General features: G+C 46.2%; 1 protein-coding gene across 4 annotated transcripts in view; it reads right to left on the minus strand.

Moving 5' to 3' along the window:
* Positions 1 to 15,228, minus strand: part of nckap1 (NCK-associated protein 1) — a 36,430-nt gene that overhangs the window by 19,539 nt on the left and 1,663 nt on the right. The window contains exons 2-13 of one of the 4 annotated variants that reach the window (XM_070977723.1): positions 11,358 to 11,375; positions 6,477 to 6,587; positions 3,663 to 3,749; positions 3,532 to 3,588; positions 2,815 to 2,957; positions 2,503 to 2,593; positions 2,013 to 2,150; positions 1,876 to 1,924; positions 1,639 to 1,795; positions 1,337 to 1,393; positions 725 to 821; positions 78 to 184 (exon numbers count right to left, since the gene is read on the minus strand). In XM_070977723.1, the coding sequence (XP_070833824.1) occupies positions 78 to 184; positions 725 to 821; positions 1,337 to 1,393; positions 1,639 to 1,795; positions 1,876 to 1,924; positions 2,013 to 2,150; positions 2,503 to 2,593; positions 2,815 to 2,957; positions 3,532 to 3,588; positions 3,663 to 3,749; positions 6,477 to 6,587; positions 11,358 to 11,375 (1,112 nt within the window). Of the gene's footprint in view, positions 1 to 77; positions 185 to 724; positions 822 to 1,336; positions 1,394 to 1,638; positions 1,796 to 1,875; positions 1,925 to 2,012; positions 2,151 to 2,502; positions 2,594 to 2,814; positions 2,958 to 3,531; positions 3,589 to 3,662; positions 3,756 to 6,476; positions 6,588 to 11,357; positions 11,376 to 15,228 lie in introns of all 4 variants that reach the window. The other 3 variants (XM_070977722.1, XM_070977724.1, XM_070977725.1) reach the window with 3 other exon arrangements.

Consider the following 15,228-nt stretch of genomic DNA (forward strand, 5'->3'; position numbering starts at 1 on the left):
TGTGTGTGTGTGTGTGTGTGTGTGTGTGTGTGTGTGTGTGCGTGTGTGTGTGTGTGCGTGTGTGTGTGTTTGCGTACTTGTCTATGAAGTCGTCTGTGCTTTTCTTCTGGATGTTGTCTGCGTGTCGAAGCAGCCAGATGATCTCGTCGCGGGCGAATGACAACGCCATGAACACGAATAACGCCTGGCGGGACACAAAGAGGAATATGGCAGGAGGCAGACAGAGGGACAGACTTTTAGACGGGAAAGGAAAATGTCAAAAACTCCCCAAGACAAATCACCGAGAGCAGCTGGCAGCGACCACATTCCCTCAGACTCTGAACTTGTTTACAAAGTCAGTCAGGCTGAGCAAATCTCCAACTGTCCAGAGGGACGACAGGACGTTTAAGGTGGGACAGTTTGTCTGTTCCGAGAGAAGCCAAGCTGTAGTACCACCTTAAATCTAGTGTTTTAAGGAGGTACCGTATCTTATATTAGGCTCCAACAGTCCACACAGGATCTCAGTCCCACAGCAGAGAGCTGGGGGACAACTTAGGGTCATGAGGGAAAATGAATTTAATTATAACAAATCATTTTTAAAAGTTCCTTAAGGTGGAATTTTTGTGCTTTAAGGCTGTTTTGTATCCTGGTTTGTCATTTACTACTTTTCACCTGACTCCTCTAACACTGAATGTGTGGTTAATTAAGGTGTCATTTCACTGCTTAAGGTGGAATTTTTTACTACCTTCGGACCCAGTAGTCCAGGCTGATCAGCTAAAACAGTGGCCAACTCTTTCAGAGCTGATCGGAGGAACTTGCGTCTCTCTCTGTGCATCGAGCCTCTGCAGACAGACAGAGAGACAGACAGACAGACAGACAGACAGACACAGAGACAGACAGACAGACAGAGTCAGAGCGGAGCATCAAAACACACGAGCAGCGAGATTAAACGGTATTTTGACACTTTCAGGACAATCCTGCAAGAGGACAAAAGTAAGCAGATGACAGTGATGGCAGAAGAATGAGGATGAAGATGAAAGGGGAAGAAGGAATAAGTAATAAGGATAAAAGCAGAGATGAGACAGCGGGGGAGACAAAGAGGGAAGGATACAACAGGAAAAAAAAGAGTGAGGGATGAAGATAAGAGGAAGGTGATGTTTCTGTGTGAGACTCCCTGAGAGAGACTAAAGGCTGCAGGCACAGCCCAGGCGAGGCTTCAAGGTGGGAAGAGAGAGGGGACAGAGCAGAAAATGTGGGCAGTGAAATAAATCACAGAATGTGAGGAGGGGGTTTGGTTTGTGTGTCAGGAGCAAAAAGGAATTGGATGAAGGGATTAGTGAAGAGATTTGGCTCATACGCGTGAGACAGGGCCTGTTCCTTGCACTCCCTGATGTCATTGATGCGTTTGTTGTATCTGGAAACACAAAGAGAGAAAACGTCAGAAGGAGTAAAAACATCCTGAGCAGCTGCATCATACTGAGTGCACGTCTGACGTGCACGCTCATATCGGACAACACGGCTTAATGAAATGCTGAAACACATCGACCTCAATGTTCCACAGCAACTGAAAGATCAGCCGAACTTCAGACATCTGGGACGTTTGTGTCAGTCAAACGGTTTGACATTTGAACGCGTCTGTCTGCTCCCGTGCGTCCTCACCCTCTGATGTTCACAAACAGGTCCTCTGCAGCCTTGTGGATGTGGAAGACTTCGTCCCTGAACAGACAGAGGCAGGTGGAGCTCTGCAGAGCCAGCTTCCACAGAGACAACGCTGCCGCGTCGCTGTTCAGCACTGCGTGACACAGGATGAACCCAACTGGAGGAAAAACACAGGATCATGTGACCAAAGGAAGCAGCCCTCCTGTGAACGTCTGAATCCGTTTCTACAGTACTTACAAACAATCCACTTTTCCATGGCGTCCAGGGACAGGTATTCACATGGCATCTGAAGACAGAGACAAGCACAGGCAGTTCAATTTAACCACCCTCCTTCGATGAGGCACGACCACTAATCACTCAACAATCGTACATACGGTGTCTGACTGCGCAGGGTTCAGCATGGTGGAGGGAGCAGAGATGAGGGACAGCAGCTGGGCGTTCCTCCACTGGTCAGCGGACAGATTCCTCCTGGGATAGACCATCTGAAGGCTGATCAAGGCATCGGACAGGGACTGGAGGACGAGATGAACCAGAGGAGACGGGGTGAGGAGAGACAAACTGATTTAAGACAGATGACAGTCAGTGTGGACAGCGAGCTTTCCTCCAGCTGATCACCGTGTCGCCGCACTGCATCGCTCAAACTACGAGCAGCGGCTCAAACAAGCTTCACTTTGTTTTCTCTTTACGTCAGTCGACTCTTCAGCTCCCGCTGTCCCAGCAGGAAATTGTTCTTCTCTAAAAGCAGCACTACAGATGCTATGGCAGCTGCGTCCTGACAGACACCAGATGAAATCTGCTGTTCACGTAATAAATCACACTGAAACCACCGACAAAGAAACAACAACGTTAGCTCAGGTCTCACACCTTTCCATGGGGGACAAACTCCTCCATCATCTTCTTCAAAGGGTTCTCGTAATCCACGATCATCTGGCCCAACCTGGGGTACTCCCGGTCACTGCGACACACACACGCACACACACAGAACTGCGATGACTGTACAAACCATGGTATCGCTGGACTTCTGAGCTCAGAGAACTTCCTGGTTGCGTCTGTGTGTTTGCAGAGATTATTGGGGAACTTGAGGACACACTTGTTGTTCTGTGTGAGCATGTGACTGTGTGTGTGTGTCATAAATCCTGATGTGTGTGTTTGCATCCTCATGTGTGTTTCACTCACCTGGCTCCATGCGTCATCTCGTGGGCGTAGTTGTACAGTCCTATGATGGCCTTCCTCTCCTCTATACGAGACAGTATAGTCATCAGAGTTGTGTACGTCACCACCAGGTCCAGGTAGTTCTTGGTCAGGTCAAAGTTCACCGTCTGACAGGGAAGAGACAATGTGGCCTTTTTCTGAACACTGAAATGATATTCACCTGAGCACCTCTTCAGCAGAGGCAGTTTAATAAGCACTAAACATTCAGTGTGGCCTCCAAACGTGACACCTGTCGGTCCATGTCGGCCCCTTCACTTCCAATAATCCACATTTAACACACATCTCGTCTCCTCTGACAAGCGTCTGTCAGGTGAGCAATGACCACCTGCACAAAGGTACTGGTTTCATTCAACTAGCTCATGCTGTAGCTAAAGTTAGCAATTTCAGCTACGGTTGAATGTGGAAGGGAGATGAAAATGCAGTACAGAGAATACTGAAAAGAACATTAATTCAATAATTAATTTCTTATTAAGGCCACAGTTAGTGGTGATGTGAAACACCTGTCAGCACAATTCAGTGTGCTAACACACAGCATCGCCTTTCTGACAGCGTCAATAAAACCATCCCCATGTTTGTGGGCAGTTTACAGCTGAGCTGTGCATTGGGTTATATCAGCTTGAACAGATGTGCCTAATAAAGTGGCCGCTGAGTGCATCTGTCGATGTGTTTAGTTCCACTTACGATGTCAAAGAAGACCTGGCAGGCGTCGATGGTGTTGAGCAGCTCGCACACATGGTCCTGTGGACAAAGGTGAGAGTGAGCACCATGAACTCCTTCTGATCAGCTGACAGCGTGTCTGTGAGCTCTCCCACCTTGAACTCCATGACATCCACAAAGGTGAAGTAGTAGAGAGCCAAGTTCTTCAGGATCTCCGACTTCTCCTTCTGCAGCTGAGCCAGCTGTTGCTGTGAACACAAAGCACTGATATGACAAACTGTACGAGTCAGGACAACCGCTTCGCCCTGACTGCAGCGTGACGAGGACCTGTTACCTCTAACTGGACACCCCGTCCGTCTTCTGTAAGTACTTTGTGTACAGATGTACTACTAATACTCACCTTCTCTCAGATTCACAGACTACAAGCTTCTCCAGCTGCATTCAACCAAAGCCTCTTCTGTCTTACATTTTTAAAAAGCAGAGAGAGAAATATCTGTGTTTTCATTATTGTCAGCCATCTAAAGAATCTAATCACTACGTTTGCCTTCAGGGATCGATCCAGTTTATTGTATCTTGTTCAAATAAATTACACTTTCTCTTCATTTGGACTAAATTAACTGCAATCTGATGTTAATGAGATGGTGCTGAGTAATTCAGTGATCCTGGACTTTTTCTTTCATTAACACAAACACAGAGAAGACAGACGGATTAAAATGGATCCACTTTAAAAATGTAGAAGACGTCCGTTTTCATCGGGACATGTCCTTCATTTGGACATTCATTGGGACATGTGACCTACAGCAGAGCTCAGCAAAAGACAGTTTCTTTTATTGGTTTATTGATTTGAAATCTGACCAAACTTTCAATAAACTGATCATTTATGTTTGAGAACAGAATGAAAGTCTGGGCGGCAGCTGGTGTTATCTTATCTTATCTTATCTTATCTTATCTTATCTTATCTTATCTTATCTTATCTTATCTTATCACACACCAGAATAAAAATGTTGACCAAAGCTAAATAGGACTGTCAAAGCAAAGCCAGGTGGTCAAACTCAGAGCGTCCAGAAGTTTTAAAAGAGAAACGAGACAAACTGAATGAGCGAAGAAGCATCAGAGGACAAAACCTTTTTCTGTCCCTGCTGATGTCTGGAAACGTTCAGCTGTGGATGCCACGTGTTTCCAGACCCAGACTAGAAAACAGGTTCAGTCTGAATTCATTTAGCATGCTGGGAGACACAGTGTGAAAAGCAATGTGACAGCTCCATCTCTAGCTTTCATTTACATGACAGATGACTGAAGCAAACTGTATGTAAACGTCAGCGAGCCTCAAAGCGTCACAACTGGAACTGGACCCAGAGAGAAGAGTGAAGAGGGTGGACGACGCTGCTGCTGCTGCTGCTGCTGCACCAAGGAGTTCAGACGCCTGTCACTCAGCCTTTATCTTAAAGGGCTTTTAGGAGCCCATCAGAGGGGTTCAGCTCCACATTCTCCCTCACTTTGAATGGTCAGTTTCCCCTTCTGCTAACTGACAGGCAGACATAAGGACCTCAGACCTGTCCAGACTCTGGTCGACCATCACTACAAAGGCACTGAAGAATACAGGAAGCTGACAGGACGATCAATCAGTGCGTCTGCCCTGTGATGCTCCTTAGTGCAGGCAGGCAGGCCGTCACTCCACCGGCCGGCCGCTTGGTCATCAAGCCGTCTGACCAAAGAGCAAACCAGCCACACAGTCACTCAGTGGATGAAGGGTAGAAAGTAAAAACACTGCCAGCAGAGACAAAAGGGAAAAGGAAGAGGGAGAGGAAGAGGAAGCAGAGCCAAACAAAACACACTCCAAAACAGCTTCAAAACCAGGTACAAAAAAGTACTTCACTACAAAACTTAGGTACATGAACGAAAATACAAAAGTTACAGAAACTTAGATACAAAAACTTACCAAAAAGCACAAGTCCGGAATAAGCCAAGTTTTAGCATGCAAAACACAAACAAACAAACAAACAAACAAAGACAGAAACAAAGCAGAAAACAACGTAAGAGACAAGTATTGCACGGTTATACTGAATAAAGCAGTTAGCTAGACACACACACACACACACACACACACACACACACACACACACACACGCTCACTCACACACACACACACACACACGCTCACTCACACTCACAGAAAGCTGTTTGCTAAGTGACAGTTTCACATAAACACATAGGCCAAAAGCTACGAGCTAAGCTAACAAGTAAAGCTGAAAGACATATTTGATGAGCAATGATTCGGTTTAGTTCAGCAAAGGCAAACCTGGACACGCACACGTTCACACACACACACACACACACACACACACACACACACACACACACACACACACACACACACACACACACACACACACACACACATCAAACAGCAGCACATATATACATCCTGCATGTCAAAATAAATGTGAGCTGCTTATATGAATACTGACCTGATTTCAATCAGAATCAATTCTTTCTTAAGAGCTTTGTTTCGTCATTCTTCTATAAACTCAGTGTTTTCACGTGGTGGGGGTCTGAGGTCATTTCTGACATTTAGCACAGTAATAATAGACACTGCCAACTTTCCACTGCAAAATTATAGAACTACAGGACACGAGTCATTACCTGACATAGATTCATCGGTTACGTGAAACTTATTGCATGTATGTGATTGAAAAATAAAATAAAATAAATCCTGAATTTTAAAGAATTGTTGCATAATTAGCTATAATGAAATAAAGCAGTTTTTTCTACTATCTTCCAGATCTGCTCAGCTGCACCTACACACATCAGTGATCAAACCTACAGTCTAGATTTGAGGGTGTCGCCGTTTAAGGACGTGTAGTTACACACCTGAAGCTGAATCAATCACACAGGTGAACAGACACTCGGGTTCCTCCTCTCTGTGTCACGCAAACACTATGCAGACACACACGACATGCAGTACTCACGTTATTATTCCGTGTCTCCACAGCAGGGAACTTCCTGACTATAAATTTAACCGCAGACTCCAAGTTCTTATCAACAAGATAGGAGGGCTTAGCCTTGGGGTCGCCACACGCCTGAAAGGAGAGGAGAAGACGAGGTGAGGAGACAAGAAACACAAACACAGTACGTTCTGCTGCCCCTGAAACACCTACGACTCTCTGACGGACTTCATTTCTATTATTCTAACTTCGTACTCCGTATGGTCAGGCATGTTAGATGTGTGGTCATCACCAGGGAAACATTTAGTGCTCACAGTGAAAACTGGTTTATCTCAGCCCAGGATATGAGGGGGGTTCAGGTGAATGAAACACTGACACCAGTTTCCAGACCAGAGGCATATTCAAGACATGAAAACAAACACACACAAACTTGATGCAAGTGCGCTCTGCAGTCCAGTTTGCCATTAAGATTCATGTGTCGAGAGGAGATTCCAGAATGTTTCCCAATCAGCAGATCTCCACTGTGCCGAGCTCCGTTTGGAAGTCTGTGGTTTTCATGTTTGGATAAACCAGGTTCAACTGTTGGAGAAAGACTGGGCCTGAGTTCATCAGTGGTTCTCAGCTGCTGAGCTGTGGAGAGACGTCAGAGAGCTGAGCCTCACACTCAAACGCTGCTTTAAGAAGGCACACTGCTCGTGATAGCACTCTTTCTACAGGCTCCACAGCATGTGGTACCTGCTGGCTCTCGTTACGATCGCCTCAGCCTGGGCCGCCTTCTCATTTCAATTCACGTGCCTCGTTTTGATCGTGATCAGAAGTTATGCTTTCCCAAAAGTCGTCCACAACGCAGAAAGGATGAGAACCACTGAGAGAGTCCAGGAGATGAGAGGGTTTCAGTGTCAAACACCGTCTCTCAGCCATCACTGGTTAGTACCACTGCATGACAGGCAGAGTGAAGGTCGGGCAGAATGAAGAAGAGACTGACTGAATGAAAGAGAGACACGATGAAGAAATACCGTCAATAAAGGGGCACAGAGAGAGAGGTCAACTGAGAAATGGAGGTAAGTGGTCAGAGAGAAGACCTGGTTCCTGTCATCTGTACCTACATGAGCTGCACCTTCTGCACAGCAGCAGGGATTCATTAGTTCACCTACACCTGCACAGCTGCCTTTTCCTTCTCATCAATATCCTAATCTATTCCTCTGGAGGTGGTGTTGTATCTGCCTGACCGCCCGGACTCCGGCAGGAAGCGACAGCACTCATGCATTATGGGTAGTGTAGTTGTGAATGGTGAGGATGTGCTCCATGCATGTGCCATAAACAGAGTGAATGTATCGTTGGCAAACACAGAGGAACAATCCTAGAAGGGGTCAGTGCCTTTGACCGTTCTGAGGATTCAGTTCCTCGTGGTTAAGGTTTAAGTTTAGAGAGTGGAAGCACACATTTAGAAAAGCCAAAAGAAGTAACATGAAGTTACCAAAATGAAGTCTACGACACACAACTACACTATAAATGTCATACGTCTACCCCCAGTAAAACATCGCAGCTAATGCACCAACAGGCTTGAAACGGCACCACAACCATAAACCTGGGTTTCAGTTTGCATGGCACTGGAACATTTCCAGCATCAGCCAGTACAAAATGAAACCACGAGACAGCAACACATGCTAGTTCACACACAGCAGGTAACTGACAGCCCGGGTACTTAAAAGTGACACAGTCAGATTTTCACTTTACTTAACACTCGCACAAATGCTCAAACGTTACATAGAGTCGCATTCTGCACTGCGCTTCCAAGTGCAATACACTGCACTGCTGAGCGGGGGTGAGGTCAGAGCTACAGACTTGGAAACCTCCCAGCCACAGAGGACATAAAGGCTCATCGCCTTCAATTTACAGATCAGCTGCGAGTACTACAGGACGGCTTAGAGCCACTGCTGTGGACGCTGCTGGTTAGACTGCAAGTTTATGAGGAAACACTGATCAGCATCTGCTGCCATTTTGCACTGCTATAAGTCAACATGGGATGCAAAATGGTGCAAAGTGTAAAATAGGTTTAATTCCAGAGACAAATTATTCTGAGAAGAGAAATAAAAAAGGACAGCCTAACCCACGCGCAAAATCAACTACACAACATGTATCATGCTAGCTGCTAAGCCACAGCCCCGTTCAGTGTGTCTGTCCAGTCTGTTAGCTGAAGCTAGCTCTGACTAAAACACTAAAACAGGCATGCTGAGCTCGTGTAGAGCTCGGTCTGAAACACAGCTACTGCTGCAGGGTCGCACACACAAAACGCTTGAGGGGATTTGACACAGAAGAACACACAACACCAACACGATGTCACTACCCATCGATGACACACACTGGACCTTGAGTCTCAGCTTGTTTCCTTGCCCCCACTTCCCTCACACCTGACCAGAGCTCCACCTTCAGGAGCCGTCAGCGCTCCTGCTCGAGGTCACTGTGTGTTTAGTGTACAGCGACTGGTCAAAGAAAGCCTGTTGAGGTGTGCGAGAGGCAGGATGACTTTAACTCTGTTAAATGACAAACAAGGAATCAAGATGTGACTGTGAAATCCATGCGGTTGCAAAAGCACAAGCTTCGCAGCTAACACAGTGCTCTCCTGATGACAACACACCGCTAGCCTCACCCTACACACCAGACGAGTCTCTACACCTGCTGAAATGTAGTTACCCTTTGACTCACGCCGGGGAGCTGCAGAGTGAAAAACACTGTCTGGTTACTCCATGACGCTGGTGTGCTGACTGAAGGACTGAACCAGTGTTTTCCATATTTTAGCCCAAACTCAAAGCTAAAGCTGGCAGATTTTTGCTGTTGTGGTCCACAGCTTTCCTTTACGCGTTCAGGTCGATCAAGAACGTGCTCTTTAAACTGAATTTATTGTACAGACAGGCCTGAACGTCTTTGATGATCCCTTCATTACGTTTATGAAGCACGCTGTGATGATAGGTACTCTATAAATAAACTGAACAGATTCATTTACTTACTTGTTGGTGTTTTCAAATGACTGTAGGAAGCTCCACCATCCAAGACTTGAGGGTAACCTACCAACAGTGATTTCATTATGCCAGAAAGTACCAAATCCCCCTCTAACATTTGCTTTCCTGGTTTGGTTTTCTGACTCTGTGGTTGTGGATGTGGTGCTGTTCACAGCGGACTCTTACAGGTTAGACTTTAGAAACTCTCACAAGCACCTGACAGATTTCATCACTGTCTGTCTGAGCTGCATTACAGGTGACAGTGACTCTGACAATGAACAACACACTGACAAACACTCAATGTGAGGATCTGCACGTTGGATAATGGTTGGCAGCGATGTTCGGTCAAGATATACATGTGTTTTAATTAATGGGCTAAAACATGCAAAACCTGCAAAATTATCCTTCAAAATGATTTCGATATAGCCACGCCATCGCATTTAGCTTAAGCTACCCATTCAGCCATTATTGTTTTACTTCCAGAGGTAAAGAGCAGAACTAGCCGAGCTACCGAGTAGCTTAGCGTCACTGAACAAAAGCATGGAGATTGATTCGTCCTCTCATTTACATGGCGTGGTATCGTCCATTAGTGCTGGTGGTGGCTAGTGCGTAAGCTGGCTGGCTGGGTTTGGGTGGGGTGGGGGCTGATGGAAGGATGGATGGAAGGAGGGACGCAGTGAATGAAGGATCAGGGCATGGGAATAAGCTGAGAATCAGTGGAGGTCAGGGAGGAGTAAGGGAGCTGTTGCCTGGATACCAGAACAGACCTTAGTCTTGCCTCCACCACCATTTCTCCACTCCGGGTAGCAAACTGACAGCTGAGCGTCTCACAGGGCCCCCACACTGAGCGACACAAGGCAGGGGACCCTGTGATAGATAGCACTGGGCAGGATAACCTACATATGAAAACTAATTATGGCTGCTGACTCCTGGATGAAATATTCAAACACCCAGTGGCATCTTTTCTGTACTCCTTCAGAGTCCACAGGAACCACGCTGAACAGACGTGTCCTCACTGGGACGAGCAGTCTTTGTCTGCTCTTCCTCACTCTGTGTGAGCTCTCTCTTTTCTCACAGGGAAGCAGGGATTAAAGAAAGAAACGAGCTCCAAAGAACCGACAGTTCCATGTGATTACGAAGAGAACCTCTAGAGAACCTCTACAAGCAGCTGAGAGCTGGAGGACTGCCTGCACTGCCTGCCAGCAGCAGAGTGATCTGCACCCACTGGAAACCAATTAAGAAAAATCTTAAAGCTTTAAGGATTAAATGGTCATCTAAAAAAGTGCTTATTGGGATTTTACAACGGTTAAAGATAAATCGATCAGTTAATTTATGACAATCGAAGACATCGCAGGGGTGGTAAAGAGATGATTAGATGGTGGCCACTGACAAACAGTGGAAAACACTGTCTGGAGTAAGAATATCAAACGTGTCTGTAGCTCATCTAAATGCACAGACATCACTGGGTATGAATGCAGCTAACACGTATGCACCCATGTTGTCAGGTCTGACAGTTTGGCATATTCAAAAGCAATATTCATGACTATTAACTGACAGAAGTTTCTGGTATTCACAAAAATAGGTCCAATCTAGTTTTGGCTTTTGCTTTGCAGACTGGTATAAGAAAATTTCTTTTTCTCCCCAAACAAAGCAGAGAAAAGCCTGTGTGAGGATGTATCATAAGCTAAAGAAGACTGGATAATGACAGATTTCACTGAGGGTGAATGGAGCCCAGCCCTACTCTCAGCATTACAGATTCACACATGAAGAGGAGTGAGGCACAAAGGAGACGACCAACAGATCAGTACAGGTAGCCAGGAGGAGGAGGGGAGGGGAGGAGGAAGAGGAGGGAGTTGAGGAAGGGTGGGTGGGGTTTCATAAGTGGAAGGTGATAAACTTTGCAAACCTTCCAAACTTGTCCTTGCTGCATAGGAGAGGGGGGAAGCATTGGAACGGAGAGAAGAAGAGAAGAAATCAAAACCAAGAGGCCACCCAGACAAACCGCTGGCGCGCACACGCATGCACGCACACGCACACGCACACACACACACACACACACACACACACACACACACACACACACACACACACACACACACACACACACACACACACACACACACACAGCTGCTGTCATACAGGTGTTTTCTGCAGGTCTGTGAGGTCCGTTTGGGACGGCGCTCTGGCATTTCTTTTCAGTTCAACACATAAAAACAACAAACGCTGCGTCATGTGATCATATTTACACTTTTTAACGCACAGGTGTGGTGTCCCTACCTACACACTCACACACATTGAAAACAGCACATCATTGAAAGAAAGAGCATGGAAGCAATATGGCTGACTCTCTGGGCACCCCGTCCCCCCCGTCCCCCCCGTCTCACAGAGAGCAGCGTGGAGACAAAGTTTGGCCGCTGCAGCTCTCATTGGCTGCGGTGTCTGTTCTGTGGCTGTTGCTTAGTAACTGACAATGCAGAGCTCCCTGACGGCTTCACTGCTGCCGACGCTCCAACAAATCACTTCACAGTTTATGTGGACATGGAGCGCTGAGACAGAGACAGACAGAGATGGCATCTACAGCTCCGGTCTACTAATTTAGCTCACCTATAAGCAACCGTCAGCTCCTGTGTGCTCCAGGAGGACTACAATGGCCCTGTCACTACGGCCCTGTTAAGATTACACTGTTACGACGGCACTGGGTTAGCCTGGTATGAAAGTTAACATCTCTGAAAAACAGTGAATCAATCTTGTTCTGGGAACTTAGAGCAAAGCTGATGTCGGCTGCTCTCCAGTCTTACACGGTTAACGATGGTGCTGCTCGCTCTACGCAGAGCTGGACTGATAAATATTCTGGGCTGATATATTGGTCAGCATCAGATTATACATATCTGTCTGTAACAAAATGCCAAACTAGGTTTGTCAATTTGTCCACCGGAGAGTGAGCACTGCATGTGAGTTTACCATCAGCCAATGTGTCCTTATCAGATTGTTGCTTGCTTATGATGCCGGAGACTCTGCAATCTCTGTGGTTGATGTAAAATGCATCGTTACCGGTGGCCAGTGAAGGAACGTCCTCACAAACAGCAGACTGAAAACTCCTTCATATTAACGGACACTGGGCGGTTTGACGGTATAAACCATGTGATGGTAGAAATATGTCCACTAGTAAAGGTTGGTCAAACTGTGTCCACTGCGGGCGGGAGCTGCCCCTGAAGCTGTATTTACACACTGCACAGGTATCCTGCTACACAGCCAGCGAGTGGCTCTTTGCTGCTTGCCTGTATACTGCTTTTCACTCTTTCTCCAGATACATGTAGCAGTAATATCAATGCAAAAGCAGCCATCATTATCCTCCTCCTCCTCCTCCTCCTCCTCCTCCTCCTCCTCCTCCTCCTGCACGGTCTACCAAGGTGTCACCTCTACTCCAAACCAAACACAGTATTTCCTGTAAGTAAGAACGTGTCTGACACGGACAAACATCCCACATGTGTGGACGATGTCTGGACCTGAAGTATGCAGGTAAAACAGTACTGATCATCAAACCTTGGTGTGTTACTGAAGAATTGATGTTGGCCACTTCTGTTGAGCCACATTTGCGCCAGCTGTCTTGCAGCATGTTATAACGGCACATAGTCCTGACGGTGTTTGGAGCAGATCAGGACCAGACTGTCAACAGTGGACATCCTTCAATGACGGTTCTAATGAAGCGCTAACATGCATGCTTAACTACATACTGTGGATTGCCAGGTTTTCTTATCTGTCGACTTTCTTCTTGGAAAGTAGAAGAAAAGAGGAACAAGAACAGTTAAGGAAAACAGACAGACAAAATGGGTGAGTTATTAACACGTTACCTACATTATTCCTGATGAACACATTTAGAGACTTCAGAATTTGGAATCTAAATTTCTCCATGTTGAATTTTGCAGTGAATAACCGGCTCAGCTTTAAACCAGTGACTGAAAACTGACTGAATTCACAGTGTAATCCCAACAGTATGTGTTGAATACAGATGAGAAAAGGGAATCCCTCAGCCAACGTTTGAGCCACGGCACACTTTTTACAGTGTGCTACCATCTAAAGCACAGACGTGCAGCAGTGTCATGGAGGGGTGAGAGTCTGCAGGTTTTCATCCAAACAGCTGATTTTACCGATGGAGCGAACTGAAAGTGAAGGGAGGAAGCAGCTGGTGAAGTCTTCACTTTCAAAGAAAGCCTGCATACTCACAGCCCCGATGGCACGACCGTCCATCCCTGACCCGAGCCACTTTGTCTCTTCATGTCCAAGAGACTGACTACAAATATGAAACGTGCCAATAGTCTGAAGAAATTCAGCTTGGGCTGCATTTTTCTCAGGGTAACATGTCAGTCAGACCAGGACAAATCTGTGAAGGTTTTGGGCAACTTGCACTTAGCGGCTCATAAAAAGCCTGTGAAATTAAAAATGAGAGGCAGAAGTGCTGCTGGTAATCACAAGTGCCCTTCATTAAATGACAAACTGTACTTTGTTTTTCCCAGTAGGCAATTATTCACATGTGACTGCAGCTACTGTCCCCTCTGAGCCACCTCAGGTAAGCCTACAGTATTACCTGGCTACACCTTCCAGCAAAAAAGAGCTAATTTTGTAGAAAACAGCTACAGTAAGAACGCAGCATGGAGCAGAGACACTGTTGGCACCACAGCCGGCAGAAGAAAACCCTGATAAAATACATAAGGAGTGAATAGGTGTTCAGGTTGTTGTGTCCATCCTGTGGACACGTCCAATGCTCCAGGACATGATACTGCTGGTTTACTCCTTACACAGGGACCGGGCCGTTCTTGGACTGTAGTCATGAGACATTTGAAAATGTGTATTTTAGCTAAGTGCGCACTAGCTTGGAGGTGATGGGGTTAAGGACAAGAAACACCCTGTGAGCGCTGACGTTAGAAGGTCCACTGGCTGAAAGACAAGCACAGCAAACGAGAACCTGAACGCCACTCAGCCAAGAATTATCAAGGTGACCGTTAGGGAAATTTAAGGAACATAATTTAAGGTTTCCGCAGCTAATCGATGGTGTGTGATGAGTGAATATGCTTAGAAAAAACAGTGTCGTGATCTGAAATGATCTGTTTACCACTAGTGAGGATGGTTACACTCTCCCAAAGGTAGAAACAAGACAACCGAGTCTGTTTTCACTGAGAAACATCATGAGGCTGCTCCACTGATGGCTAATGACAGACAACTTTGTGAGCACCACCTGTGGGGATTTCAGGAGATAAAAGGACTACACTGGTCTCCAAGCTGCTACTGACTGAGGGAACCACAGTCAGTCCAGAATGAGCTCACTGGTTGCAGATTACTGTCCCAGTTCTCTCATTTCTAGCTTTGGGATGCAGTCATTACTGTACGATGGAGAGTTTTCAGATATCTGAAGGAAAAAGGAAGGTCGAACAAACAAAAACACTGGAACAGAAATTCAGGACAGACATGTTCTTATGATGAAACAGATCAGGATAGTGGTGAAGATGATTGGACAGACAGAAAGAAAAAGGAAGGAAGGAGGGAGGAAAGGAAGGAAGGAAGGGCGTACTAAGAGGAGTTATCAGCAGCAAATCTCAGCTGACTGCTCGCACTGTCTAACAGCTTCCACGCACAATAAAGTTTGTCTGCTGATTACTAATCAAATCAAATCATGTGATTGGTAACGCAGACTCCAGGTACCTTCACGCTAACTTTGGAAAAGACTGCTGCACAGCACAGGACAACTCAAACGCTATCAAACAGTGTCGGCTTTCAGACGC

The sequence above is a fragment of the Chaetodon trifascialis genome, chromosome 13, assembly GCF_039877785.1.
Source record: "Chaetodon trifascialis isolate fChaTrf1 chromosome 13, fChaTrf1.hap1, whole genome shotgun sequence".
NCBI lineage: Eukaryota > Metazoa > Chordata > Actinopteri > Chaetodontiformes > Chaetodontidae > Chaetodon > Chaetodon trifascialis.